Source organism: Oreochromis niloticus, linkage group LG1, assembly GCF_001858045.2.
Source record: "Oreochromis niloticus isolate F11D_XX linkage group LG1, O_niloticus_UMD_NMBU, whole genome shotgun sequence".
Lineage (NCBI taxonomy): Eukaryota > Metazoa > Chordata > Actinopteri > Cichliformes > Cichlidae > Oreochromis > Oreochromis niloticus.
The window spans coordinates 4,159,007-4,186,222 of NC_031965.2; the positions used below are offsets into that span (position 1 = coordinate 4,159,007).

The window sequence follows — 27,216 nt, forward strand, 5'->3', positions numbered from 1 at the left end:
AGGAATAAAAAGAACCGGGGTGAAACTGATTTCATAACACTGTATAGTGGAGAAACTACATGATATGCAGAGAGGGTATATTAAATTGTTCGTATCATGTTCAAGTGAAGTAAGTCAATAATATAGCAATGTTAAATCTTGTGACACTGCTTGTGATTTTGGCTCGCGCACTTTGGATCATGGTTTGAGGAAGGCATCCATCTCACTCTACTTTTTTTCGGAATACCGAAAAAAGGAAAATGGGTCTGCACTGTTTACCGGACAAGACCGATCAGAGATTTGGACTCTTTAAACAGACAGCCAATCCATACTGTACTAGCGTACTCAACACCACTTTCCTGTCTGTCTTGACTTCACTATCCAGTAAAGTCAAAAAAGAGAAATATTGCAGTGTGATGGACCGAGCAGTGAAGGAAACTTAGGCACAGGTTAAAGTCCAAAAAAAGGATTTTTTATTTAACCCAAAAACTAGGGCTGTCAAATGATTAAAATTTTTAATCAGATTAATCACAGCCTAAAAATTAATTAATCATGATTAATCGCAACTCGAAATATGACCAAAATGTGTGCAAACATACGGACAGATAGCGGATTTTTACACACTTGTTAGTGTTATTTAATGCTAAGACCACGCTGAGTGGCCTGCGTTCACTCAGCGTGGTCTGACGTAGGCTGGGTGTTGTGCTGGAAGCGAATCAATCACAGCCTAAAAATTGATTAATCGCAACTCGAAATATATGTGTATATGTGTATATATGTGTAAAAATCGGGACAGATAGTGGTTTTTAACACACTTGTTTGTTTTATTTATTATTAATTGTGAGTACAAGCAGTACAAGCAGAACAGGGCTTCAAATAATTGTGAGGGATTTTTACTGAATGTTTTCCACCCGTTTAAATCTAGCACATTGTTTTATCCATATACATCTTCAAGTTCACAGAACATAGGCCTAATTCAACAGGCAAAATAGAAAAAATCTCCAATCATCCTTTTGGGTAAGGTAGATTAGTGCAAAAAAATATGAACAACAGTGAAAAGTATTGTTTAAATCACATTCAACCATAGAACAAGCTCTAAACACACGGTCCTCTGGTCTACTCATCCTTCAGCCAGTTGCTGAGACAAACCAACTTGTCCACGTTCTCTGAGTGCAGAGCAGACCTCTTCTTGTTCACAATGTGCCCTGCTACAGAGAACAGCCTCTCACAGGGCACTGTGGAGGCAGGAGTGGCCAGGTATCTGCGAGCAAGGCGGGCCAGCTGGCTGTGGGCTCCTGCATGAGCTGCCCACCACTGTAAGGGACAGTCCTCTAAGGCAGTGCAGGGCTCTGCTCTGTAGCGCTGTATGGCTCTGTCCTGCTGTACCTCCTCCTCTGGTACTCATCCTGAGAGTCCATCTGCAGCAGGCTCAGCCTCTTCTTGGCTGGACCTTCTTCTGCAGTGTGTGATCTTCTAGGAGAGTCTTCATGCAGCATGCCTGCCAGTGTGGTCCACACTGCTTCTCTGTCAGTCTTGGGCACACTGCGTAGGTCTTTAAAACGTGGGTCCAGTGCAGTTGCGATCTGGAGCCATGCATAGTTGGTATGTTCCTGGCGGGAAGCAAGGTCTTCCTTAAACTTCTCTTTAAACCTCACCACATATGCAGGGTCCTCATCAGTTACTTCCATGACACGGCGCAGGTGGCAGAAGGCTGGTAGAACTACAGAGCAGGAGACGTAGGCCTCTCCTCCCAGCAGTTCAGTCACATATCTGCAGTGGAATACACACACACACACACACACACACACACACACAAACACAGATAAGACAGCAAATTAAAAAAAGCTTTTTAATACTAGGTAATATTAATAAAATATTTGATTTCATTTATTTTTTAAATAAGACATTTTCATAATAACAAAACTGATTTAAGATGTATGTTTGATACATTTAATCTAAACCTACAATTATGGTCACAATGACAGGCTCACCTGCAGGGCTCTAGAAGTGTCTCCAGTCTCTGGAGTTTGTCCCACTCTGGAGGCGTCAGGAGGACAAGTTTATGCTTTTGTTTATCCAGAGTCGCGGTTACTGCAGTTTGGTTGCGGATCAAGCGCTTCACCATCTCCAGCGTGGAGTTCCAGCGCGTAGGCACGTCCTGGGGCAACGGCTCCTGCTTGCGCCCCAGTGACACCTGCTCTGCGTTCAGCTCTGCTGTGTTTGCTGGGCTGTGCTTAAAATGGCCAACAATTTTGCGGCATTTGGCCAGCGCAGTGACAAAGCCACTGTCTGCGAGACTCACTGTGATGCATCTCTGTAGAATGTGCGCGGTATACGGCATGTGATTGAATGGTATGATGCGAGCCGCGGCGATCATATTGCGCGCACTGTCCGTGCCTACTGTTCTCACCTTCTCCTCAATTCTCCACCTGCGAGCAACAGTCTGGAACTGCTCTGCACAAGCCTCCGCAAAGTGCCGCTCTTCCGTTTTCATTATAGTCAGCGCAAAGGATGTCAGACCCCAGGCTTCAGTGATTAAATGCGCAGTAACTCCCAGGTAATTGTCATTACTCAATGATGTCCAGTGGTCTCCTGTCAGAGCCACGCATTCTGTGTGAACTAAAGCCTCTTCTTTTTTCTTTTTCTCCGTTTCATACAGTTCGTGGATTCGAATTGTTATTGTGCTTTTCGCTGGGGGCTTGTAGGACGCGTCCTGACATGCAACCTTTAAAACATCCGCAAAGCCCTTGTCCTCCACAATGCTTAGCGGTCTACAGTCCTTTGCTATCCATTTGGCTATATTGTCGGTCAGTTTGTCCAAAGAAGACTTACCGAGTGGCCTGCGTTCACTAAGAGTGGTCTGACGCAGGCCGGGTGAAGCTGCTGCCCCGACAAACGCGTGTTTGGCATTAAGGTGGTATTTTAAGGTCGAATTTGAACGGTGAAATTGAAACTCTTTACTACAGTGAGTGCAAATTACAACGGGTTTGTTTATTGTCCCATCTATGTTCTTCTTGTATTTAAATTCCCCATCCAGAAGGCCATCCTGTTCCTGCTTCTCCATTTTCAGTGGCGCGGTAAACAAATCAAGTGGAATTATGGGAGCGACTTATCTGCGTGTTGCGCTAAATAGTTAAATATTCTAACGTAATTAATTCCAAAATTTAATTATCGCAATTAACGCGTTAATTTCGACAGCTATACCAAAAACATAATTGGTTAAATCATGCAAAAAGAATCAAAATCTTGGGCCCATAAAAGAGGTCAAAATAACAGAACTCTACTCAAAGTTGACAACACTACTGATAACTCAAACAAACTGACCTAACTTAACGAGACAAAGGGGAAACTTAAATAGTGGCTGATCAGCCCACAAAAATACAAAGGGGTAAAACACACAAAACCTAACTGAAACTAACATAATGAACTCCAATCCCCCCCCCCCCCCATGGTCCCGAGTTATGGAATGAACCAATTAGCAGTCTTCCATCAAAGCTCGCTCCGCCCCTTTTCCACCTCTTGGCTCCTCAATCAAGGGACTGGAGCAGCTGCAACTAAGGTAACTCAGAAAACAAAAGATTAATCATACATAACAGTGTAAACTAAAATGTGCGCACTTATTTTAGAATGCAGTGTCTAAATGACATGAAATGACAATTATTAAGTCTGAAATGGAGTAGGAAGAAGTATAACATACTTATTAATCCCTACCCCATGCTCAACATTCTATTGAATCCCACCATTCATTGTTACCCCTAATTCCCATCATCACTTACCCCACACAATAAACAAGGAGGACATGTATAAACATATATAATGGGTGATCAACTTTATCAGTTTCATATTCTTCCAAAAGTAGTTTTCGAAACATCTTTATGAACTGACTAATGCCTGAACATTGCTGTAGGTCCACAGTAAAACTGTTCAGTTTTACCCCACAAATAGTAAGACAAAAGGTTTTAACCTTTGTCCGTGCTTTAAGAGTCTTCAGATTTAATTTTCCCCTCAATTCATAGTCCCCTTCTCTGTCAAAAAACATCCTCTGTACATTTCCTGGTAACATATTGTATCTGGCTTTGTACATAATTTTTGCGGTTTTATATTTTATAAGATCCATAAACTTCAGAATTTTTAATTTCAAGAACATGATGTTAGTGTGGTCTCTAAATCCTGCTTTAGTAATCATCCTGATTGCTTTTTTCTGAATTTTACATAATGGTTGAAGTGAAGTTTTGTATGTATTTCCCCAGATTTCCACACAGTATTCCAAATATGGCGATATAAGTGAACAGTAAAGTACCCGGAGTGATTTGGAAGGCAAAAAATGTTTAGCTTTACTCAGTACAGAGATGCTTCTTGACAGTTTAGCTTGTATATGCTTTATGTCAGGTTTCCAGCAGATTTTGTTATCTATTATCACACCCAGAAATTTTGTATGAGAAACTTGCTCTACTTCAACATTATTTATTAACAATTTTGCTCCAGCATCTTTTTTACAATTTCCAAATAACATAAATGTAGTTTTTTTTTTCAAATTTAGTGATAACTTGTTTCTGTCAAACCATGTTTTCAGTTTAATCATTTCTTGTGTGACAATTTCCAAAAGCTGCTGTGAATTCTCTCCAGCACAAAAAATATTTGTATCATCTGCAAATAAAATAAACTGTAATATATCAGATGTCACTCTAAAAAGTAATTCATCAGGCCTTTTACCACCACTTTATTAAATCCATGGCTGCAAGATAAAAATTCTAATTTACTGATTAAGATAGACCTTCTAAGTTGCTGACTTTATTTTGGGGGGTTGCGTTGAATTAATAATGTTGGTAATTACATTAAATTAATTTTATATGTAATTTGAAATTAAATCCCAATGTTAGTGGGTTCAAAATAAAATTCAAGTTGTAATTACTTAAAGAAATTGAATATGTAACTTATTTTTTCTCCACTGTAACTTTTGATTTCAAGTTCCCTCCCCTACCCACTTAACTAGCCCGGGCAAATTCATATATGGTGCATTGCTTGGTGGACTTGCAAGCTTATGTAAAAGACATTTCAAGGTAAGTAACATTTCATTTACAAATAACTGTTCTAACAAAGCAAAGCATTTGTGCTAGTCACTTGTAGTGGATTTGTGTACCATGTTGTGCTCATACAGTTAAGGAAATATTTTGCACTACCACATGTAGCTAATGCTAACCATTCTAAACTTTAGCACAGGAGAGGATAAGACTAATAAAGTTTCATTTGACAAAGGTCTTCAGCTAGAGAGAGCTGCTGTGGCTAGGAAAAGCATGGTTAAAGTTTTGCTACACAATGCAATCTAATTTCGCTGGTTTTGTTTTGTTCTTTTTTAACATATCAGGTTGTGTGAAATATCATTAATGTCATTCCAGTAGCATTATTCTAGCATAGGCTATGTGAATCTACTTAACATTAAGACTTTATGTAAGCAGTTAGTATAGTATGATAATCTAGGGTCATTAATGAGTTGTTAAGTTGGTACACATTTTTTACAAAATGGGCTGGGAGTGCACAATGTGTAAATTTGAAACCTCTACAAAAACAGGGTTGCTAAAGCATTACAGATTACGCCATGGTTATGGTGGGGAATGTCTCTCTTCTCTTCACTAAGATTGTTTTTGTTCCCTTGGGGTAGCCTTAGATCACATCTATCATCTTTAACTAATGTATTAGAGCATTAATTAATGCAAAATAGCTAATAGTCTGCAAGATTTAATTCTTCTGTTTGTGTGGTCTACATGTAGCACCCCACCCGTTATACTGAGTCTAAACCCACGTACCTCAGTTTGGACCCCCTAGGCGGGGTGTTAGGTTCGTTACAGCCCAGATACCACGAATGGTTCTGGTATAGACAGGAATCAGGGAAACTACCAGTAGGCCCTGACCTGCAAGTTAAACTTAACCAGCAATAAAAGAATCGACCCCAGACAACTCTTTAACATAAACAAAAAGTTTACTGGATGCAAAGGCAGGAAAAATAATGTACAACACACCCTTTTCTCGGCTCAACTCAAATGATATCCAGCTCCATAAACAAATGAAACAAGCTGGGTAAATGAACTAATTCCCCTTTGAAATTAGGTTAAACAATACAACTTATGTTATCACCTCTTGGCACATAACACACTAATATATACTCGAGACTAGGCTATATAAATCCACTAGATACACACTGTTCACACATGGGCCCCACACACACTCACATTCACATTCACATTCACACTGATTGCAGGCCTGTTTGCTGCTCACGATGGATGATGGAGAGAAAAATCCTCTTCTTTCCCGTAACAGCACGAAAATCCAACTTACAGTTCAGTTGCTCGGTAGGTTACCGTCCTCCAGTCCCGAACTAAATCCACTCTCCGCTCTCCCGGCGGATCCGATGCTGTCTCTGCCGCGGCGCATCAGCCAGACGCCGTCCCGCTGCCCAACAGCCCTCCGCGGCCGCCTCCGTGACGCAGCCAAGCAGGTCCAAGCTAGCCTCCAGCCCCGCTGCAGCTGGAAACACGGTTCTCACGGTGGTGCGACCGCCAAACCGAAAGGTTGCTTCGCCCGCCTCTGCCGCGAAGCTCTAGCCCGGTGGACCTCCGAATCACGCACTCTTTTCCGCTAGTCAACCGCAGTCAAAAACTAGCTGAGTCTCTCCTTTTTGTTCAGCTTGCGCGTGCACACCTCCCTTCCGTCTCTGCAACAAAAAACACAGGTCCCGTCCTATGCTACCTTCACGGGCCTCTAGAAAATCAGAACTCCGATCCACATTTCAACTCTCTTCAAAATCACATAACATAATACTTTATGATTAACACAACAGTTTCATTGCTCTAAATACATGTATTCACCTTGTGACTTATTACAGGGCAAATTTCATTCAGAGTACAGTTACATCACATAAAATTAACTGTGAATACCTCATGCTACTGTGGCGTTCAAGTCCATGGGAACATTGCATCCATTCCCAAACTCCCATCCGGGCTACACCCTCCCCCTTCTAAATGTGTTTGATGCCCCTATCAAACCCCACAGATTTATAAACACAAAAATCTGAGCTTTGTTAGTCCAGCCCTAACTTAACACAGGAAGGGCACAGTGCTAGTGGGTGACACCATGAAGTCTGGCAAGTGTGATCTCGTGCATGTCTATAAATGCCACTTCCCACCAAAACCCCATGGCTCAGAACCACTACAGGGTGATCTGATGATTGACCGAGTTCATCATAACTCAGTCTCACCACAGGCCTCTTTAGTCTCTGTGGGCGGCCCACTGGATGCTCCTCTCCCTCCAGCGACATCCCACTCTCTTCGGTTCCCTCCTCTGGGCCAGTCACTGCCATTGCCTCGGGGTCTAGATGAAGATCTAAAGGATTATGATCATCTGGATTTCTTTCAATATCTGCCAAATCCGTGGTTGAACTCTCAAGATCCAACACATTTGGCCTTTGACCCTGGTTCCTCAAAAGCTGTTCTGACAGCGAAGGAAGGTTTTGACAACCCATGTATGGGAATTGTGTCAGGCATGCATCTTCGGATTCCGACTCTGACGAAGATATTGCATCTCCCTGATTGTCAACCGGTTTAGCCTTGCCGAGTCCCCTTCGGGATCGTGTGACAGGCCGAGCAAACAACTCTGGTTCACTATCATTTGAAAGTCTCACCAGATACCCAATAGGCAGTAAGTGGTTACGATGCACTACTTTCTCCACCCCCAGTCCCTTCTCAGGTTTCACTCTGTATACTGGTAGATGGGGCATTTTGTCAAGCACAACGTAGGGTGCAGTTCTCCACTTATTCTTCAACTTGTGCTTTCCAGTGACACCAAAATTCTTTAGCAACACTCGGTCTCCGGGTGCCAAGGTCTGTTCTTTCACATGCTTGTCATGTGCTTTCTTGTTTCTCTGATGACTTTTGTCAGCAGCCTCTGTCGCTAGGCGGTAAGCTTGTTGCAAATCGGCTTTCAGCTTAGCTATGTACTGGTGATGTGTCAGACTGCTGTGTGTCTGATTGTTGGTTCCGAAACAGATGTCCACAGGCAGCCGGGCCTCCCTGCCAAACATAAGCAGGTAGGGTGAGTACCCACTAGATCTCGATACACACGAGATCTAGTGGCCCACTACTGGTGATTTGGTTCAATGGTGCAGCTCGTTGTGCAGGTGCTTTACGTGCAACACATCTCCCACAATTCCTGATGTACTGCTCAACTTCTGCACTCATCCTAGGCCAGTAGAATCGGTCTCGTATTAGCTCCACTGTCTTGTCCACTCCCAGGTGCCCTGACTCATCATGAAGCGATCTAAGCACCATGGCCACATGCTCTCGGGGCAGTACAAGCTGATGTATTTCCTTTCCAGGTTGTCTCTGTACTTTCCTGTAGAGTACTCCATCAGTGATTACCAACTTGTTTGCCTCTCTTTGAAGCAGCATGGCTTCTGCATTGGAGTCTTTGTCAAAAGTAAAGGGAATCGCTCCATTCATGGATTTCTTTACAGGAGCAATCACTGGATCATTGTCTTGTGCTGTGATAAGCTCAGCTTTGCTTATCTGGGCCAAACACCCATAGTCAAGATGAGTGGGGAAAACAAAACACTCGGGGAGCGCCTCAGGGGAAACCCCCAAAGATTCAGCAAAGCTGACCGCCCCTCCTCCTGCTAACTTTCTACAGGAGATCTGCTTACACAGAGCTTTGACACTGTCCAAGGGCAGAGTTTGCCAATCAGTGTCCTCTGTTGGTAAGGGGTTACGCGATAATGCGTCAGCATCAATGTTGCTGCTTCCAGGTCGGTACTGAAGAGTGAAATCGTAGGTGGCAAGAGCAGCTAACCACCGATGACCGGTGGCATTGAGTTTGGCTGTGGTGAGGATATATGTGAGGGGATTGTTATCCGTCCTCACAGTGAACTGTGCTCCGTACAGGTAGTCGTGAAACTTGTCAACTACCGCCCACTTCAACGCCAAAAACTCAAGCTGGTGCACGGGGTAGTTTTTCTCTGATGAACTAAGCTTTCGGCTAGCAAAGGCAACTGGTTGCAGCCCTTCCGGGTGTTCTTGGTTGAGCACAGCGCCCAACCCCTGAAGGCTAGCATCAATGTGCAACACATAAGGCTTGGTTGGGTCTGCGAATGCCAGCACAGGTGCATTTGTAAGAGAATGTATAATGTTCTGGAAAGCTCCTGTACATGCAGCATCCCATCTGTCCCCAAACGGTTCATTTACCCGATGGTAGGTCTTTTCTGGGACTTTAACAGCTCTCTTTCTTTTCTGGGTCGGTGGGTAACCTTTACATAGCTCGGTTAATGGCCTGACAATGATGGAGTAGTCTTTTATAAAGCGACGGTAATACCCACAGAACCCTAGGAAAGACTGCAGTGATGGGAGATCAGTGGGTTGCTCCCAGCGAGCTACCGCTTCAACCTTGGTTGGGTCAGTGGCAATCCCTTTCTCTGACACTATGTGTCCAACATATGTCACCTGTGGTCTGCAGAACTGACATTTGTCGATGGACAATTTTAGGCCAGTCTCTTCCAGTCTGTCAAGAACTTTGATTAGTCTCTGCTCATGTTCTTCCAACGTTCTTCCGAACACAATCAAATCGTCAAGGTACACTATGACCTCAATCATGTGCATGTCTCCCACTGCTTTCTCCATTACTCTTTGAAAGGTCGCGGGAGCTCCTGTTATACCCTGGGGCATCCTCTCAAATTGAAAGAATCCCAAAGGACATATGAAAGCGGTCTTCTCCTTATCCTCTTCTGCCATGGGGATTTGGTAGTATCCACTACGCAAATCCAAGACAGAGAACCACCTGCTCCCAGACAAACAGTCCAACGCCTCGTCAATGCGAGGAACTGTGTATTGGTCAGGGACAGTTCTGCGATTCAGGGTCCGATAGTCCACACACATGCGCAATCGCCCCGTTTTCTTTCGTGCCAAGACGATGGGGGAAGCATAAGGACTCCTTGATTCTTTTATTATCCCCGCTGCCAAAAGTCCTTGCAGGTGGCGGTGTAAGTCATCCAGATCAGCTGGGGCAACACGGCGGGACCGCTCTCGGAAGGGGGTATGGTCAACTAGACGGATGTGATGTTGCACTCCTTTAGCCAAACCCACATCCCATTCCTCCGTTGAGAAAACTTTGCCTCTCTCTGCAAGTTTCTGACTAAGCCTCTGTTTCCATTCAGCTGGTATAGGAGAGTCCCCAAAATTAAACAAAGATGGGTCAAGCTTAGGAGAAGCGTTTGTGTTTGGGCCTGGGACATCAGTCACTATATCAGCTACATGCAGGTGTGCAACCACAGTGCCCATGGGAATGGCAGTGTCCTTTAGTGACTGGTTGCGCATGAGCACTAGAAACTTGTCTCTATCAAGCATCTTGGAGAACAGTACGGTTGGCTGCACAAGCACACTTGGGGGAAGGGCATGTGAAGCTGCCCGTTCCGTGATGAGGATGCTGTCTCCAATAGTGTGAATGTCTTTGACTTTACAGACAGCTATATGTTCTTTCCCAGCTGGAATGACCAGTGGGCCAGGACCAGTCCACTTAACATTAGCTACAGGACTGTCATCATCCTTGGCAGACTCAGACTTAATAGTCGGTAGGTTCTGAGGCTGCTGCACATTCACTTTGGTAGGGAAAACCTTATCCACCCTCCCTTTCTTTCCAGTTGCGGAAACGGGTCTGATTTTATGAACATTGGTGCCCACCAACACTGGTATGGTATCTGAGCACCGAGGGTCCGGGCACACCAAAGCGAGGACTGGGATAGTCTCAACTTTCTCTTGTGTTTCTTCAAGGAATCCCAATTCAACTTGAATGTACCCCCGGTAAGGGTAGCTGGTCTCTGATTCACTTAGGCCCCAAATATCTAGACCAGTGACAGAGCGTAAAGGCACATGAGACAAGTGTTTTGAATACCAGCTGTCAAAAATGATGGTCACCTGAGAGCCACTGTCGAGGAGAGCAGTGCAAGGTACACCATCTACCTTCACACAAGTTGTGGAAGGTGGTCCTACCAGTCCTTCAGGGAAACTAGGCGTCCTGACATTGACAACACTCCGGTTAACACCTACATTGGTGGAAGTCAGTTCTTTGTCAGGACTGGGAGTTTTATTACTTTCTCCCTGCTTCCGTTGAGCCTGAATGAATTTCTGTATCACTTTGGGGTAGTTTTCTGGAGCCCTACACTTGGTAGAGATGTGCCCATCCTCCCCGCAGCGATAACAGAAAAAGTGACTGGTATCTCTGGGTGTTCTCGCCCCACGCTGAAGGTGCGTGGGAGATCCATGGTGCCTGGGCGAGGGCACCGCAACCCCTTTGCTGGGGTTGACTGACATGACAGAGATCTGTTTTCTTAGCCTCACCACTTCTTTCTTTAAAGCTTGGAGGTTTTTGTCTTCTCCCAAGCTTTCTGCTTCAGCATTTTCTGTGGATGCTGCCCAGGTGAATGGACACCTGGCACCCCTGCTGTAGTGGTGAGCTCATTGACTTGGGTTTTCAGACCTTGTATCTCAAGTCTGAGATTTTCCACGTGTGCCCCTGTGGGTACAGTAGCACTTTTGACATGCACAGCTTTGTTGGGGTTGAGTCTGCGCCGAGAAGCTTCATGCTCCTCTTCAATGCGGACCTCATTTAACAGCTGCAGAAAGGTAGGGGGATTATCTTTTCGCTCCCTTAAACGCAAACTTAACAGCATCAGGTCAGATCCCGTTGCACCTTTAATGAGCTGATCAAGACGTGCTTTGTCTATGAGAGCGGGAGACAGACCTCCCTTTTTGACCACCTTGCTCAGAGATCTCTCCATCCTTCTCAGAAACTCAGAAAGTTTCTCCCCTCTGTGTTGGCATAGCATACGGAAGGCGAAATAGAGTTCCTCTCCTGTTTCTGGTGTGTCAAAAGTATTCTCAATCACATCAATGTATTCTTGAGGTGTTGCTTCAGGGTTATTAAATCGTACAGCCTGTAAAATCTCCAATGCGGGACCCTTTACACTTTCCATTATCCTGATTTTCTTCTCTCTGTCAGGCCGATCATATTCCTCTATCATCAATCGAGCCTGTAGTATCCAGTTCTCCAACTGCTCCTCTCCTGGGGGTGTGGGAATAACCCCTGAGAAGGTGCGCAACCTCCTATAGCTGCTATGGTCACTGGCAGGCCTAGAGGTATTTTGCAGAAGGTCTCCAACCGCTCTAATGATTGCTTCAGGAGTAGAGGCCTGAAGTGTGGCGGCACGTCCCAAATCAGTTTGAGGTGCCTGCCAGTCATCTGCAACCAGCTGGTCAACTGAACCATCATCCTCCTCTAAGTGGCCGATGATTCTCCAGGGTGAATTGCTGCCATCAGCTAAAATGTCCAGAGGAATGGCTTTAGTATTTACCTTTTCTCTGCATTCACACAGTACGGTCAAACACTTGCTCTGAGGATCATACATACGTCCTCTAACCTTCACACGTCCAAGAACTTTGATGGATTGCAGAGTCCTTTCTATGACTTCAATCTCTGTGTCTTCGGGAACATCTTTAAGTAGTATGGCATGCGAAGGGTTAAGGCCTTCTCCTTTACACCAGTGCCGTAACTGAGCCATTTCTTGGTGCTGGGTGTGTGTGAATCTTACTGTATGTGTATAGTGTAACACAATACCGAACACAAACTAATTTTGCTTTGTTGTAGTTTACTGTAACTTCAAATCACTCTCTCTTTAAGGGTTGTCTGGGTCACAAGTTACTACAAATTACTACCAGTCATTATCCCAGCGGTGCCTCCATTTTATGTAGCACCCCACCCGTTATACTGAGTCTAAACCCACGTACCTCAGTTTGGACCCCCTAGGCGGGGTGTTAGGTTCGTTACAGCCCAGATACCACGAATGGTTCTGGTATAGACAGGAATCAGGGAAACTACCAGTAAGCCCTGACCTGCAAGTTAAACTTAACCAGCAATAAAAGAATCGACCCCAGACAACTCTTTAACATAAACAAAAAGTTTACTGGATGCAAAGGCAGGAAAAATAATGTACAACACACCCTTTTCTCGGCTCAACTCAAATGATATCCAGCTCCATAAACAAATGAAACAAGCTGGGTAAATGAACTAATTCCCCTTTGAAATTAGGTTAAACAATACAACTTATGTTATCACCTCTTGGCACATAACACACTAATATATACTCGAGACTAGGCTATATAAATCCACTAGATACACACTGTTCACACATGGGCCCCACACACACTCACATTCACATTCACATTCACACTGATTGCAGGCCTGTTTGCTGCTCACGATGGATGATGGAGAGAAAAATCCTCTTCTTTCCCGTAACAGCACGAAAATCCAACTTACAGTTCAGTTGCTCGGTAGGTTACCGTCCTCCAGTCCCGAACTAAATCCACTCTCCGCTCTCCCGGCGGATCCGATGCTGTCTCTGCCGCGGCGCATCAGCCAGACGCCGTCCCGCTGCCCAACAGCCCTCCGCGGCCGCCTCCGTGACGCAGCCAAGCAGGTCCAAGCTAGCCTCCAGCCCCGCTGCAGCTGGAAACACGGTTCTCACGGTGGTGCGACCGCCAAACCGAAAGGTTGCTTCGCCCGCCTCTGCCGCGAAGCTCTAGCCCGGTGGACCTCCGAATCACGCACTCTTTTCCGCTAGTCAACCGCAGTCAAAAACTAGCTGAGTCTCTCCTTTTTGTTCAGCTTGCGCGTGCACACCTCCCTTCCGTCTCTGCAACAAAAAACACAGGTCCCGTCCTATGCTACCTTCACGGGCCTCTAGAAAATCAGAACTCCGATCCACATTTCAACTCTCTTCAAAATCACATAACATAATACTTTATGATTAACACAACAGTTTCATTGCTCTAAATACATGTATTCACCTTGTGACTTATTACAGGGCAAATTTCATTCAGAGTACAGTTACATCACATAAAATTAACTGTGAATACCTCATGCTACTGTGGCGTTCAAGTCCATGGGAACATTGCATCCATTCCCAAACTCCCATCCGGGCTACATACAGATAAAGGAGGAATTCAAGAGTTCAACCACTGTAAGCCTTGAATGGCTACACTTGACCCCAAAACTGATGGACGTCATTTTTTCAAGGGGAGGAGCTAAAGGAGTGAGAATCAGGCAGATCAAGTACATGCTTCTTGAGGTAGGACAGCTATTTAGACTTTGGGTAGCTTTGAAATGCACTTTGTTGGCAGTCACCCATGTAGTTTATACTCATACTTTATTTTTTCTTAAATAGCACAATTCAACTGAAATACACAGAGAAGTAGCCATCTGCTGCCTTATCACATACCTTGGAGAGAAGGAAGAGGACCTTTTCATGGAGTTTGGTGTAAGTAATTCAGCATCGTGTGTGTGTGTGTGTGTGTGTGTGTGTGTATTCCACTGATCATCTGAATTCATTAAGATTCAGTAAGTATTAAAGTCTAATGTATAATCCACTAACCTATTTTTTTAAAATTTGCTTTACAAGGACAATTTAAGGCCAACCTTGAAAGGCAGGTGATGAAAACTGCCATCATCGGTGACCGGTACACCCCTGGATCTGACCATAAGACTGCAACCATTGTGGTGCGGGAACAAAAATCCTGGAGGGCCAGAATTTCCCAAGGTGCTGTGTGTTACTCATGGGCATAATATATGCTCTCAATCTGAGCTAATGCAAGGATCTGAAATATACTTTTGAAGTTTTTCAGAAGCTGTTCCTTGACCTTGATGGAACCAGCATTATGTTAAAGATGCTGACTCTGTTTCAAAAATTGTTAACTGTTTTGAATCCTGTATGTGTAACATTGATCTTAAAGGTGTTTGCTGCATTGTGTACAAGAAAGATGCAAGATCTTGTAAAGTTTGGTAGGCACTGAAAGTTGACATTTATTGAACACTTGCTTGGAAGTAGTACTGTAACAAAATGTTTTCTAAGTGGATTTTTTACCAATTGAACACATTTATTTCTGTGGTCTTAAATACATAAAAGCATATTGTTTAACTTGGCTACGATGGTACAAATCTAAATTTCTGGTTTATTTTCACTTTTTAAATATGAAGTGTTGAAATGCCTACAGTTAAAAAATAAAAAAGTTATTTGCTAAAAAAAATGTTGAATGAATTCATTTTTTAAAAGCTATTACAATAAAAAAAAATAAGAAAAAGCTAAAACGATGATAATAATGAAGAAAATCAGCAACTTAATATTTTAAATGATTAACTTTAAAAAATTGTTTTTGTAATTGCTGTAATTAATTACATAACACTTAAAAATCATTTTAAGTAATGTGGAAAAAGTAATTGGAGGAACATAATTTTTATGAGTAAACAACTTAAAAACATGTTTTTAAGCTACCAATTATTAAGTAAGTGGTAATTAAAATCACCTTTGATTATGGAGGAAAAGTTAATTCCCCTAACTGAATATAGTTTGTTGGTTCAATATAATTTCAACATAAGTTATCGTAACTCAAAAAGATTAATGGAAACTGTTGCGTTAATTTTTTTTGTTGAGCTTAAACAATAGTTTTTAGAGTGCAGGATAAACAGCTTTGGTCCCAATACTGACCCCTGTGGAACTCCACAAACAATGTCCAGGCACTCTGATTGATATTCACCAATCTTCACAAATTGTTGCCTGTCTCTCAAGTAACTCCTTACCCACTCTAGCACCACTCCTCTAATGCCATAGTACTCCAGTTTATCAAGTAATATTTCATGATTAATTGTGTCAAAGGCTTTTTTTAGGTCAATGAAAACACCAACTGTGCATTGTCTTTGATCTATATTGTTGGTGATATTTTCAGTTAGTTCCATTAATGCCAGATGTTGATCTATTTGGTCTGAAACCATACTGACTGTCCATTATTTTATGTTTATCTATAAATTTGTCAAGTCTATTAATGAAAACTTTTTCCAGTATTTTTGAAAATTGTGAAAGTAGAGAAACAGGCCTGTAATTTGTGAATTGGTGTCTATCTCCATTTTTAACATGGTGGGTATTACCACTGTGTGGCTGTAAGTGCAGCCATCACATGCAGTAACTTTACAGATATGTAGTGAGAGTGCAGAGAAGATGCTTTTGTGGAGAACTTCATGTCAACTATCAAAGATGACTTTTTTTTATGGTTTTGTTTATTAAAATAACCTTGTTGAATTTGAGTAGAAATGTCCTTTAATTTCTCTGGAATCTTGCAGCATTTTTTGATGAAGGTTGGCACACATGCAGAAAAGGTAACAAAGAGGAGTCAACTGACAATTTCATGTCAACAATCACAGATGATTTTAAATTATTTTTATGATGTTATAATCGATTGAGCATGTTGAATTTGACCAGAAAAGACCTTTAATTTCTCCAGAATTATGCAGCCGATTGAGATGAAACTGTGCATGAAAAACTGATGAAACTAGTATGGGTGTCCAAGAAAAGTTGAGAAATTCAACCTTCACAGATGATTTTTTAATACATTTCTCACAGGACATTGTAACATTCCTTTGAAGTTTTTGAATTTGAGCAAACTTGTCCTTTGATTTCTTGGGAGTATGAAAGCAGCTTGAGACGAAACTTGGCACAGATAAGAGAAACAAAATCTGTTAAAAGTTTAATGTCAATTGTCAAGGACGATTTGTAATGAATTTTTGAACATGATGTGATTGTTTTGCATTTATTGTATTGAATCTGGGCATAACTGTCCTTTAATTTTTGTTGAATATTGCAGCCCAAAGAAAAATAAAGTTGGCTCAGAGGTACAGTAGGTGGACCAGAGGTCGAATGTGTTCAACGTTTCACGTCAACTATCAAGAGTGGCTTTTAATGAATTTGTGAATATGATGCAACCAGGCTGTCCCAATGTAATGCGTGCGTGGGCGTGTATGTGTGAGTGCGCGTTTGTGCGAGCGTCTATCTTTTGCGATCAGAAATGAACGAGAACAGGCGCTGCCGTAAAGGATAGTGTTGAAGCGCAAGAAAATTTATAATGTGGATAAGAGGCGGCTGGCTTCATCGCAGCGCACAAATGACGGCTCACTTGACCGCGGTAGTAAACAAACAAAAAAACGCCATCACTAACATAATCTTTAAGCGGGCCTTGTGGCAAGTGTCCAGCTTTGACAATGATAGTTCGTACGGAGTATATGAACTGTGGAAGAACACAAAGTAAAACAGATAAATACTCTTCTGTGGGCAGGTTTCTGGGCGATTGTCTCCATCTGTGGGATATCTGTGAGGCGTGTCCACGTACTGCTGGTCCCGTCGCTACGATAATTCCGTATCACTTCCGTGTTCTTCTCTTGAAAGACGGGTTTCCACAGACTAGGTAAGGACCCGTGACTTCTCTTGGTTGTACTGGGTCGAGTTAGCGTTGAACATTAGAATAGCTAAAATTTCGTCCATCTCCGCGCGGACTCAAAGTTTGGCTCCATGGCTGACGGCCGAGAGGGGGAGAATCCGGAGCAGGAGCCTAGGGGCGCCGCGGGTGGAGACGGTAAGTGGAGACATTTTTGGTTCAGCCGCTGAAGTTGAAAGGCTAAACGGAGGCAAAAGTATAACGAGTCCGAACCGGAATAAAAAATTAGAATGAAAGAATTGCTTCTAACTACTTTTAGACTTTATTACCAGCGGGCTGGTGTGTTCGAGATCACCTTGGTTCCTGTCACTAAACCCGAGCCTGGTTAAGCTTAACGCGGCTGTGCCTGCTGACTGCTTTGGATGATCCCAAGCGGGACATACGCCGACACAGTGTGTGCTTTACAGTCTCAACAGGCCGCTGTCGGTCTGCTAGTTGTCACCAGGAAGCCTGTCTGGACTATGCTACACCTCTGATAATTATGGCCACTCATGACGTCGCCGTCGTCGTGACGTCACATGAGGACAAGTTTAACGGCCTAACTTTAATGTAGTTAACTGATAATGCGACTATTAGAGACTGCAGGCTGGTGGAGTGAACGTGAATAGAATTTTCTTTATATCTGCTTTAACCAGAATTCTGCAATTAAATCCAAAGACAGCCACAAAAAGTAATTCTTCACTGCTTTGTCTCAAACAGCTGTTTCACAGTAGACATTACAGGTGGAAACAGCAATCTTGGCAAAAGTGAAAGCAAGCTCAAACTACCTCAGAAAGAAACCACACTTCATGTTCTTTGATTAAATCAGTGTATCTTTGTCCAGTAAGAAATGATGACATAAGTTGGTTGGCAGTTTTTAAAAACTTCAATGTGTTTTGTACTGTTTACATTGCTTTACTACTGATTGTAAAGGTTTTGTATTATGGCAGGAAAAAGCCCCCCCCCCCACCTTGAATATAAATATGAGTAAATAGTCTATTAGTTATCTGCTTGCTCTTCCAGATGTCATTGATGATCCCATCCTCGAAGAAGGAGCGGTTGTCTTTAGAGGGTAAGTCTCAACGTTGCTGTACGGTCATACCCATGTGTTTGACCGTAAAAAGTCGCTACATTTTAAACTGAGAATGGATACAGAAAGTTGATTCTGTTCATCTAGATGTAGTGTTTTCAGTGGGAGAAACATTTCATCACTTTTCCAAGTAGGGCTGTGCGATATGAACAAAATCTCATATCCCGATATAAGACATTTATCGTCCCGACAACGATATATATCACAAAAAGTTTACATTTTCTGTAAATTCTGTGAATCTCGGGCAACTTGACTTGCATGAAGTGTTTTCAGCTGAGCGTCGAGTCGAGTGTTAAATAAGTTGAAATGGCCGCAGCTTTCTTTGTTAGTAGTTATTACAGGGTGTGCTGCGGGAAAAAGCCTGTTCTGAGGTTTATTTTTTTACCACCTGACGGCTCTTTTTAGCTTCTCGTCTGTAAACACTCTACATACTATTTCACGTGATTCAGTTTATTTTGAAAAATCTCAAAAGGATCTTCAGCTTTATTGTGAAAGGTTTATGTGGAAAATAAACAAGCGGACGGCGGAGCCACGCAATGCTTTTACCGTCGTTGTTGCTAACAATAACGTGTAAAAACAGTCGCTTGTCTGTCCGTAGTGTGGTTATATTAAATATAACAGAAAGATAGAAGTTTAAGAAATTCTACAGTTGCCATCAAAACAATGAAAAAATATTGCCGTAAACAGTTTATTTTGCGACACCACGAAACAAGTGATAGCATAGTATGAAACAATAGATGTTTTCATATCGTCAACCGATATATATCGTTATATCGAACAGCCCTACTTCCAAGTGAAATCTTCATTCTCAGCTGACTGCAGGTTTCCCCAACATGATAAACAGTGCATTTGAACTAGCACGACTGACTAACAGTGGGCCGCGAGGTCAGCTTCAGGATAGCTATTAATTAAACTGACATCTCCATTGATCAGTATCCATGAGTACTATTCAGAGGTAGAAGGGGAATAGCTGCAATCACAGAGCTGTAGATGGTGAAAGATGTACTCTTAAGTCTCCATCCATATACTCTATTGCAATTCAATTCAGTTTAATTCAATTTATTTATATAGTGCCAAATCACAACAACAGTTGCCTCGAGGTGCTTTATATTGTAAGGTAAAGACTCTACAATAATACAGAGAAAACCACCTGTGAGCTAGCGGTTTGGTGACAGCGGGAAGGTAAAATGCCCTTTTTAACAACAAAGAAACCTCTGGCAGAATAAGGCTCAGGGAGAGGCAGCCATCTACCAGTTGGGGGTGATGGGAGAGGAAGGCAGATCAAAGACACACTGTGGAAGAGTGCCAGAGATTGCTTATCCTTGTCAGGGTTGCGGGGGGGCGAGGGCTGGAGCCTATCCCAGCTACCATAAGGTGAGAGGCAGGGTACACACTGGACAGTTCGCCAGTCTGTCACAGGGCTAACACATATAGAGAGACAACCATTCACACTCACATTTACATCTATGGGCAATTTAGAATTACCAATTAACCCAACCCCACTAACTGCATGTCTTTGGACTGTGGGAGAAAGCCGGAGTACCTGGAGAGAACCCTTATAAACAAATCTTGTGTAAATAGAGGAAAACAGTTCTTCGTACTTTTTTAACATGCGCACTGAAGGACATATGCTGGTCAAAAATAACTTCAAGATTCCTTACGGTGTTATTAGAGCCCAGAATAAGCATTTGGTTACATACTGTATTTCTATGATTTTCAGGGTCGAGTACAATAGCTTCAGTTTTATCTGAATTTTGAAGCAGGAAATTAGAGGTCATCCAGGTCTTTATGTCTTTAAGACATTCTTGCAGTTTAACTAATTGTTGTGTGTTATCTGGCTTCATGGATAGATAAAGGTGGGTGACATCTGCATAGCAGTGAAAATGTATGCTATGCCTTCTGATGATACAGCTTAAGGGAAGCATGTATAATGTAAACAGAACTGGTCCTAGCACTAAACCCTGTGGAACTCCATAATTAACCTTAGTGTGTGTAGAGGATTCTCCATTTACAAGAACATCTATTAGGTTGCAAGACAGCTAGGGACCCAGTGGGCGAGCAGTCATTCCTGTTATACTTCTTTGAAGTCCGTGCCTCTTTGCCTGCTCAAATCAGCATTACCTTTTCAGGATGTGCACTGTACGTGTAAATAGACTGTAGAGTCCTGGGCTGACAAAGTAGCAGAGGTTGTTTGGTCTGAACAAAAATCACAACACTGATCATAGGTAGGTTTTACATTGAGCTTGTAGTTTATTTTGCAGACAAAACTTTAAAAAAAATTATAATGGTACTTTCTCTATATAAATCTGCATGTACAACCGGTCACAGCAGATGGTAAATGACAAATGAATTGGCTTTTCTTTTCCACCTGAGCACTCAGTGCTTCATACAAGCACTTTTTATAATGCTGATGTGCTTTCTAACAACAACTTGGGGTTAGGTGTCTTGCCCAAGGATATTTGCACGCAGAGTGTAACAGCCAGGGATTGAACCACCAACCATCTGATTAGTAAATGAACTGCTCTACTTCCTGAGATACAGTCCCCCTAATACAGGGGTGTCCAAACTTTTTTCGCTGAGGGCCACATACATAAAAATATAGGAGGGGCTGGGCCACTTACTAGAAATTAGGTATATAACCTTAACTTTACTGTATTAAAAATCATTTAAAAGTGGTCAAATGTGTTATATTGTTGAATATAATTAAAGACAAAACTGCCTTCATCACAGTTTTCCATAAATGGATCTTTATTGATTTATTCAGAAAAAGCTTTGGTAGCTCATTCTCAGAACAGCAGCCTCAGATTTCTTCTTAGAGGGAATATTTACAGCACAGAGAAAAAACAATAAAGGGGAAAATGGGACGGGTACATTTCAAGTTTGTTATTTAAGTTATTAGGCTTAGCAACACACCTATTAACGTTCGTTTGAAACGGTTATCAACATTAACAGACTGAACTGGACTTAATAACAGGAGTGCATATAATTTTAGTCAATTATTCTGGTGAGTATCAGCTGCGCTGGGTATGTAAATCGGGCCATCCAGCTGCGGTGCTGATCGTGGCAAAAATCCGGACAAATGTCACTTGACCAAGGAGCAAATCTGCATCAGATGAGATCAGCTGACTTTGCGTGTGCGTGCGCTGTGCACAGCGGTGTGTACTCTGTGTGTTAACAAGAAAAACGCATATAAGAAAGCGGTGCGCAAAAGCAGGGTAGTGACAGAATTGATGCGCATTATTGATATTTGAAGCATGTGCACCTGCACATTAACACACGGGTACTGTGGAAGATATTTTTACTCACCTAAAGTGCTCGTGCTCTCGTCCACTCCCCGCAAAGAAATTAGCAGCTGTGCGGCGTCTGTGGCATCGGTGCTCTCATCACATGCGATGGAGTAAAAATCAAAAGCACAGCTTTATCACACAGTTGCAGTTTAATGTTGGCTGACGAGTCTGACGTTGTTGAAGTCCTGCACTGTTTCCGGGCACATTATTTCGGTGACTTTAACGAGGCAGTGTTTTATGAGGTCTCCATCTGAAAAAGGCTTGCCGTGTCTTGCGATGAGTTGGGCGACCTCATAGCTGCTATTGGAGCCCTTTCCTGGACAATTTGAGCACGAAAAAAAAATACTGTTGCTGACCCCGCAGGAGAGCTAGCATTTGCTTTAATTTCTGCTCTGGCTCAGCACCAGTGTAGGATGCATAGGCCTGATGTTTGGTTTCATAATGACGTCGTAAATTATACTCTTTCATAACTGCCACAGTTTCAGCGCAGATCAAACAGATACACTTCCCCATGAATTCTTTGAAGAAATATTCACTCTCCCACCTTGTCTGAAATTTTCTGCATTCACTTTTTATCTTTCGCTTCTTTGGTTCTGCCATGTTTAGTAACTTGAGAGTAAATTTCTTCTGTGATTGTCCTTTTTGGTGGAGCAACTGCCTTGATCAACAGCAGCTCCCCCTGGTGTTAAAACTAAGAAGTGCAATACACTCAAGCAAAAGTTGGAGTGCGGGCCATATTCTATTCAATTTATAAAATTACTTGCGGGCCAATTAAAACTGGACCGCGGGCCGCAATTGGCCCGCGGGCCGGACTTTGGACATGCCTGCCCTAATAGATAGCTGCCCCTCCCTGAGCCTGGTTCTGCCGGAGGGTTCTCCCTGTTAAAAGGGATTTTTTATTTTTTTTTTAATTTGCTTGCTCATAGGGTGTCTTCTGATTGTTGGGGTTTTCTGTTTTCTCTGTATTATTGCAGGGTCTTTCACCTACAATATAAAGCGCCTTGAGGTGACCGCTCTTGTGATTTGGTGTTGTTTTAAGTTTACTGAGGAGAATCTTTGTATAATAAAATTGTGGGTGTTTTTTTTTTTTGTGTGTGTGTGTTGGTCTGCTACAGGTATGTGATTGCACATATAAACACAGAGGACCCTAGTCGACATGTGACTTCTGAGGATTTGGGAGGAAGGCCAGATGAACAACAGGATCCACAAATCAAAGAAGTGGTAGAACAGCTGCGCAAGATAGCGGACAGTTTAAATCGGAATGCTGAACTTCAGAGGTGAGCTGCATCAGCTGTTTCAGCAGATTCTTTGATTACCAATTAATTGATATGCCCTTTGCACATCATGCTGACACTACTATTGGCAGATTTACAATGCAAAACCTCACTTTCTTTTAATGTTTTCAAAGTTCAATGTGTTTAAAGCAATTTTTAAATATTATGTAAATGCTTACATACTTTTGAATGTGACTGGTGACACTAAAATGCAGGATTTCATCACCCATCTCTCCTAATATCCCAGTGCCATATCGTAACTCATGTTAGTTGAAGTTCACTCAATACTTCCAGTTGTAGCGATGAAAATCTGACCACAGGGATGGGAAAAATACAAACTGGAATGTGTAATTTCTTGAGCTTTGACCATGGCTCTTTCCATGATGCTATCTCGTAGCACAGTGGTACTGACTGGAGAATTGGCTCCACCTACTGCTACTCTCTAGCAGTGGATTGAACTATTGAGTCACTTTCTTTAACCCCTCAGCTGTAAAAGGCTGATGTGGCATTGTGGTCACCGTGCTGGGTGAACGGACAGCATGGGTGCTCAAGTTTGTGAATGCGATAACTTGAGAATTTTGACATTAACCCTTTAAACCAGGGGCCCCCAATCCCAGTCCACGAGGGCCGGTGTCCCTGCAGGTTTTAGGTGTGTCCTTGATCCACCACAGCTGATTTAAATGGATAAATTACCTTCTCAACATGTCTTGAAGTTCTCCAGAGGCCTGGTAATGAACTAATCATGTGATTCAGGTGTGTTGACCCAGGGTGAGATCTAAAACCTGCAGGGACACCGGCCCTCGAGGACTGGGATTGGGGACCCCTGCTTTAAACCCTAACCTGTCACCGGTGACGGTTAGCATTTTTAGCAAGGGTAGGCAACTCCAGGGGTCAGAGGTCATGTCTTCTGAAAATCTTGTGAACACATTAAAGAGAAAGATGTCATCTGAGGTTTTCAAAATGATACCAGGAGGCTGAGGGGTAGCACTGGTGGCCAGCAATGTTTTTTAAAGTTTTTGTGGAAATTCAGATTGTTTGTGTGGCATTTGAATGACAAGTCGGTATACAATAAAACTGCTGAGCAAGCATATCTTAACTATGAACAGTACTTGCAAGAAAAACTTGGGTCAGTAAATCTGTTTAGTCAAATGAAATCATTCTCATATTTGAATGTGTCCATGTCCTCCCATCAGGCTGATAAACCAGGTTCAGGGGAACTGTGCTCAAGACGTCTTCATGACTGTTGCAAGAAACATCTTTGCTGATGGTATCAACTGGGGTCGAATAGTGGCTCTCTTCCATCTGGCCTGTAAACTTATACACAAGGTAAACCATCTGCTACAGCTATTATTCTGTGCTCCCTGCCTGTCAGAATCTTTCTCTTCATGCTGGATATAGGAAAGGAATTTCCCAGTGTGTCTTTTTCTCACACCCACCAAACGTACAAACATAATGGCTGTGAGAAAAAGCCAAAAAAAAAGGACCGTAATTGCTGTGGCACCAACTTGTTGCAGCCAGTGGGCTTAACAGCTTTTCTGGTGGAATCTCTGCACTGTGAGTAATGTTACCTCACTGAGGTTCCAGTATGTTCAGCAACGTGTTCAAAATTCCTCACATTAATTAAAAGGCAGTAAAGTGCAGAAATACAGACTTACAGTAAGTGTGCATAAAGGGCTAACAATGCCTGCAGGAGGGTCTCATTCACATTTGACAGCAGGGTACCTACAACTTATGTTAATTGCTTTGTTCCATATCCATTTCTCCTTTAAAGGCTATTACCGCCAATCACTTGGAGAACATCCAAATGATCATCAGCTGGGTCCTCCAGGTTATCAGAGAGCAGGTCTACAGCTGGCTTGTGGCGCAAGGGGGCTGGGTAAGTGATTAAACGTTCATAAAACTCATTACGGTCTCCTGTTTGGATGCCTCAGGTACATCCACAGCTCCTAATATTGATCTCTTGATCTTGCAGGAGGGGGTGATCCGTGGTTTTTCTCGATGGAGGACAGCAGCCATGGTAGCATCAGTAGTATTGGTGGTAGCCTTCGTTTACTACCGGAAAGTACGATAAAAACATCGGACCTCACAACCAAGACTGCAGTGCCTTCATCTGGATACATTCAGCTTGTTAGGAAATGTGTCGCAGTCACTCCTCAGCCTCCATCTCATTAATAAGAGGAGGTAAAGTACTGTACTTAAAGGGATGGAACTTTTCTTGTCTCAGGTTTCAAAGAACAAAAGCGCTTTTGCTGCAAGATGTCCAGTTAGCATCTCAGCCTTTCTTCACTAGCAGGTAATCAGTGCCTCCCATGGATTTCTGAGCTGCTGTATCTAACACTGGAGGCTCTCAGCTGTCAGCAGATGCTGCTGTTGGACTGGATCTTACCTGAACCACACCTGAGGCTCGAGTCAGTTCAGACTGGGTCTCATGTCTGTGCAAATTTTAGATTCACTGTGGAGGACACACAGAGACCCGAGGGAGTTTACAACAACATAATTATCTTAATTAAGCCAACTGAATGTGCCATATTTTCACCGTAGCTTGTGCCTGAAATTTGAATTATGTTGTATTCTGTCTCAATGACAGTCTTGTTGTCTCTTTAAAGTCTTTTTATATACTTGTTTAGGTTTCTCGTATCAAAGGACTTAAAATCACACTGTAAAAAAAATGTTGCAAATGTTCCTTATGGATTTTAAAAAATGGACAAGAATCCTCAAAATGATCACACGTCATGTAGAGTTTTTCTGAAAGAGTTCTTCACTGAACTGTTTCAACAAAATTTGAAATTACAGAGGGAAAAATGTGCTGGTTAAATGAGCTTTTATCAAGAAAACAATGTTTAAAAAAATACAGTGCAATGGTTTGGAATAAATGTAAAACCTATTTAATTAAAACAGTAAAAAGATATAAATATTCAGTGTTTGTTTGGTTCTTTTTCATATGCAAATTTAAAGAAAAAAAGAAGGGCAACAAAAGACCTGAAATGTTGTTTACAAACGTTGGGGGGAAAAAAAATGCAGAAATGCTGCTGTCTCCTCTGGGCCTGAATTCACTAATAATGAAAAACCATTCTCTAGTTTGACCAAAGAAAAAGTGAAATTCTGCCTTGGCAAACACAGATGTTACATCCTCCAGGGCAAAAAGAGGAGGCGAGACTATCTAGCTTGTATATCATCTCTGTCATGAGTATTTTACACACCTGTACAGCACCATTAATGATGAAAAATATACAGGCACTGGTCAATTTAATAGGAACACCTGTTCAACTGAGAGTTAACGCAGCTAATTATGTGGTAGCAACTCCATACATTTAACCATGTAGACATGGCCAAGATGACTTGCTCAAGTTCAAAATGAGCATCACAATGGGAAAGAAAGTAACCAGGTGCATTCTGTATCAGGGAATTTATTTTCTAGACTTCCTGAAGTTTTTTTTTTTTTTTCAGACTGTTGTTTAAAAAAAAATAAATAAAGACAGCATTTTTTGAAATGCATTGCCAGCATTAAATCCAAAATTAACAATTACTAATAACTTGGTCGCTGTCTCCAAAAGTTGATTCTGTTCATCTGGACGTAGTGTTTTGTGGGAGAAACGTTTCGTCACTCATCCAAGTGACTTCTTCAGTCTCAGCTGGCTGCAGGTTTCCCCAAATCTTATAAACAGTACATTTGCATAATGACTGAAACCAGCCCACTGAAGGAACAATGGGCTGGGAGGCCAGTTCCTTAATCATAATTATGCAAATTCTCATTGGTCTCTGTGTGTGTTCCGTCATGTCTTGTTCATTCAATCCACTTAACAATTGGCAGGTCTATTTGAAAGTAAATAGGAAGAGGTTATCTTAAGTTTGGGGTCTGCAAATCTCATAAATCCATATTTAATTCACAACAGAACATAGAAAATGTCATATGTTTAAAGTGAGAACCATTTAAAGAAAAATATGAGCTCATTTTGAATTTGATGGCAGCAACATCTCTCAAAAGATTTGGAACATGGATAAGTTTCCCACTGTGTAGCATCCTGTTCTTTAATATCCGTAGGTAATCGTCTGGGAACTGAGGAGAGGATTGTTGTCCCATTGTTGTCTGATGGAGGGTTCGATTTTGGTGATGCTCCAGATGTTCTCAGCTGGTGAAAGGTCTAGAGTCTATACTGCAGGCAGGCCAGTTCAGCACCCGAACTCTTCTGCTAAACACACATGCTGCTGGAATAGATGCAGATTATTATTATCAGCTCCAGATGAGAAGAAAATCT

General features: G+C 42.4%; 3 protein-coding genes across 3 annotated transcripts; 1 reads left to right on the plus strand and 2 right to left on the minus strand.

Annotated features, from left to right (window-relative positions):
• Nucleotides 1-1,095: 1,095 nt before the first annotated feature.
• Nucleotides 1,096-3,176, minus strand: LOC109199456 (zinc finger BED domain-containing protein 4). Its single transcript, XM_019354814.2, has 3 exons — nt 1,971-3,176; nt 1,366-1,749; nt 1,096-1,240 (listed from the first exon to the last, which is right to left on the minus strand). Exons 1-3 carry the CDS (start codon nt 3,041-3,043, stop codon nt 1,096-1,098), a joined length of 1,602 nt encoding a protein of 533 aa, XP_019210359.1. The 5' UTR covers nt 3,044-3,176.
• An 8,189-nt stretch (nt 3,177-11,365) lies between these two features.
• Nucleotides 11,366-12,574, minus strand: LOC102076931 (paraneoplastic antigen Ma1 homolog). Its single transcript, XM_019354813.1, has one exon. The coding sequence runs from the start codon at nt 12,572-12,574 to the stop codon at nt 11,366-11,368; it is 1,209 nt and encodes a 402-aa protein (XP_019210358.1).
• A 4,333-nt stretch (nt 12,575-16,907) lies between these two features.
• On the plus strand, nt 16,908-25,878 carry zgc:153993 (apoptosis regulator BAX). Its single transcript, XM_003456558.5, has 6 exons — nt 16,908-17,468; nt 18,333-18,381; nt 22,802-22,963; nt 24,154-24,286; nt 24,732-24,836; nt 24,933-25,878. The coding sequence occupies exons 1-6, from the start codon at nt 17,405-17,407 to the stop codon at nt 25,029-25,031; spliced, it is 612 nt and encodes a 203-aa protein (XP_003456606.1). The 5' UTR covers nt 16,908-17,404; the 3' UTR covers nt 25,032-25,878.
• The last annotated feature ends 1,338 nt before the right edge of the window (nt 25,879-27,216 follow it).

Coding starts and splice junctions, on each gene's coding strand:
- LOC109199456 (XM_019354814.2), bottom strand. CDS start 3,043: ATGGAGAAGCAGGAACAGGATGGCCTTCTGGATGGGGAATTTAAATAC. Junction 1,750..1,970: donor ACACTTCTAGAGCCCTGCAG/GTGAGCCTGTCA, acceptor ATTCCACTGCAG/ATATGTGACTGAACTGCTGG. Junction 1,241..1,365: donor GATGAGTACCAGAGGAGGAG/GTACAGCAGGAC, acceptor CCTTGCTCGCAG/ATACCTGGCCACTCCTGCCT.
- LOC102076931 (XM_019354813.1), bottom strand. CDS start 12,574: ATGGCTCAGTTACGGCACTGGTGTAAAGGAGAAGGCCTTAACCCTTCG.
- zgc:153993 (XM_003456558.5), top strand. CDS start 17,405: ATGGCTGACGGCCGAGAGGGGGAGAATCCGGAGCAGGAGCCTAGGGGC. Junction 17,469..18,332: donor GGGCGCCGCGGGTGGAGACG/GTAAGTGGAGAC, acceptor TTGCTCTTCCAG/ATGTCATTGATGATCCCATC. Junction 22,964..24,153: donor CGGAATGCTGAACTTCAGAG/GTGAGCTGCATC, acceptor TCCTCCCATCAG/GCTGATAAACCAGGTTCAGG.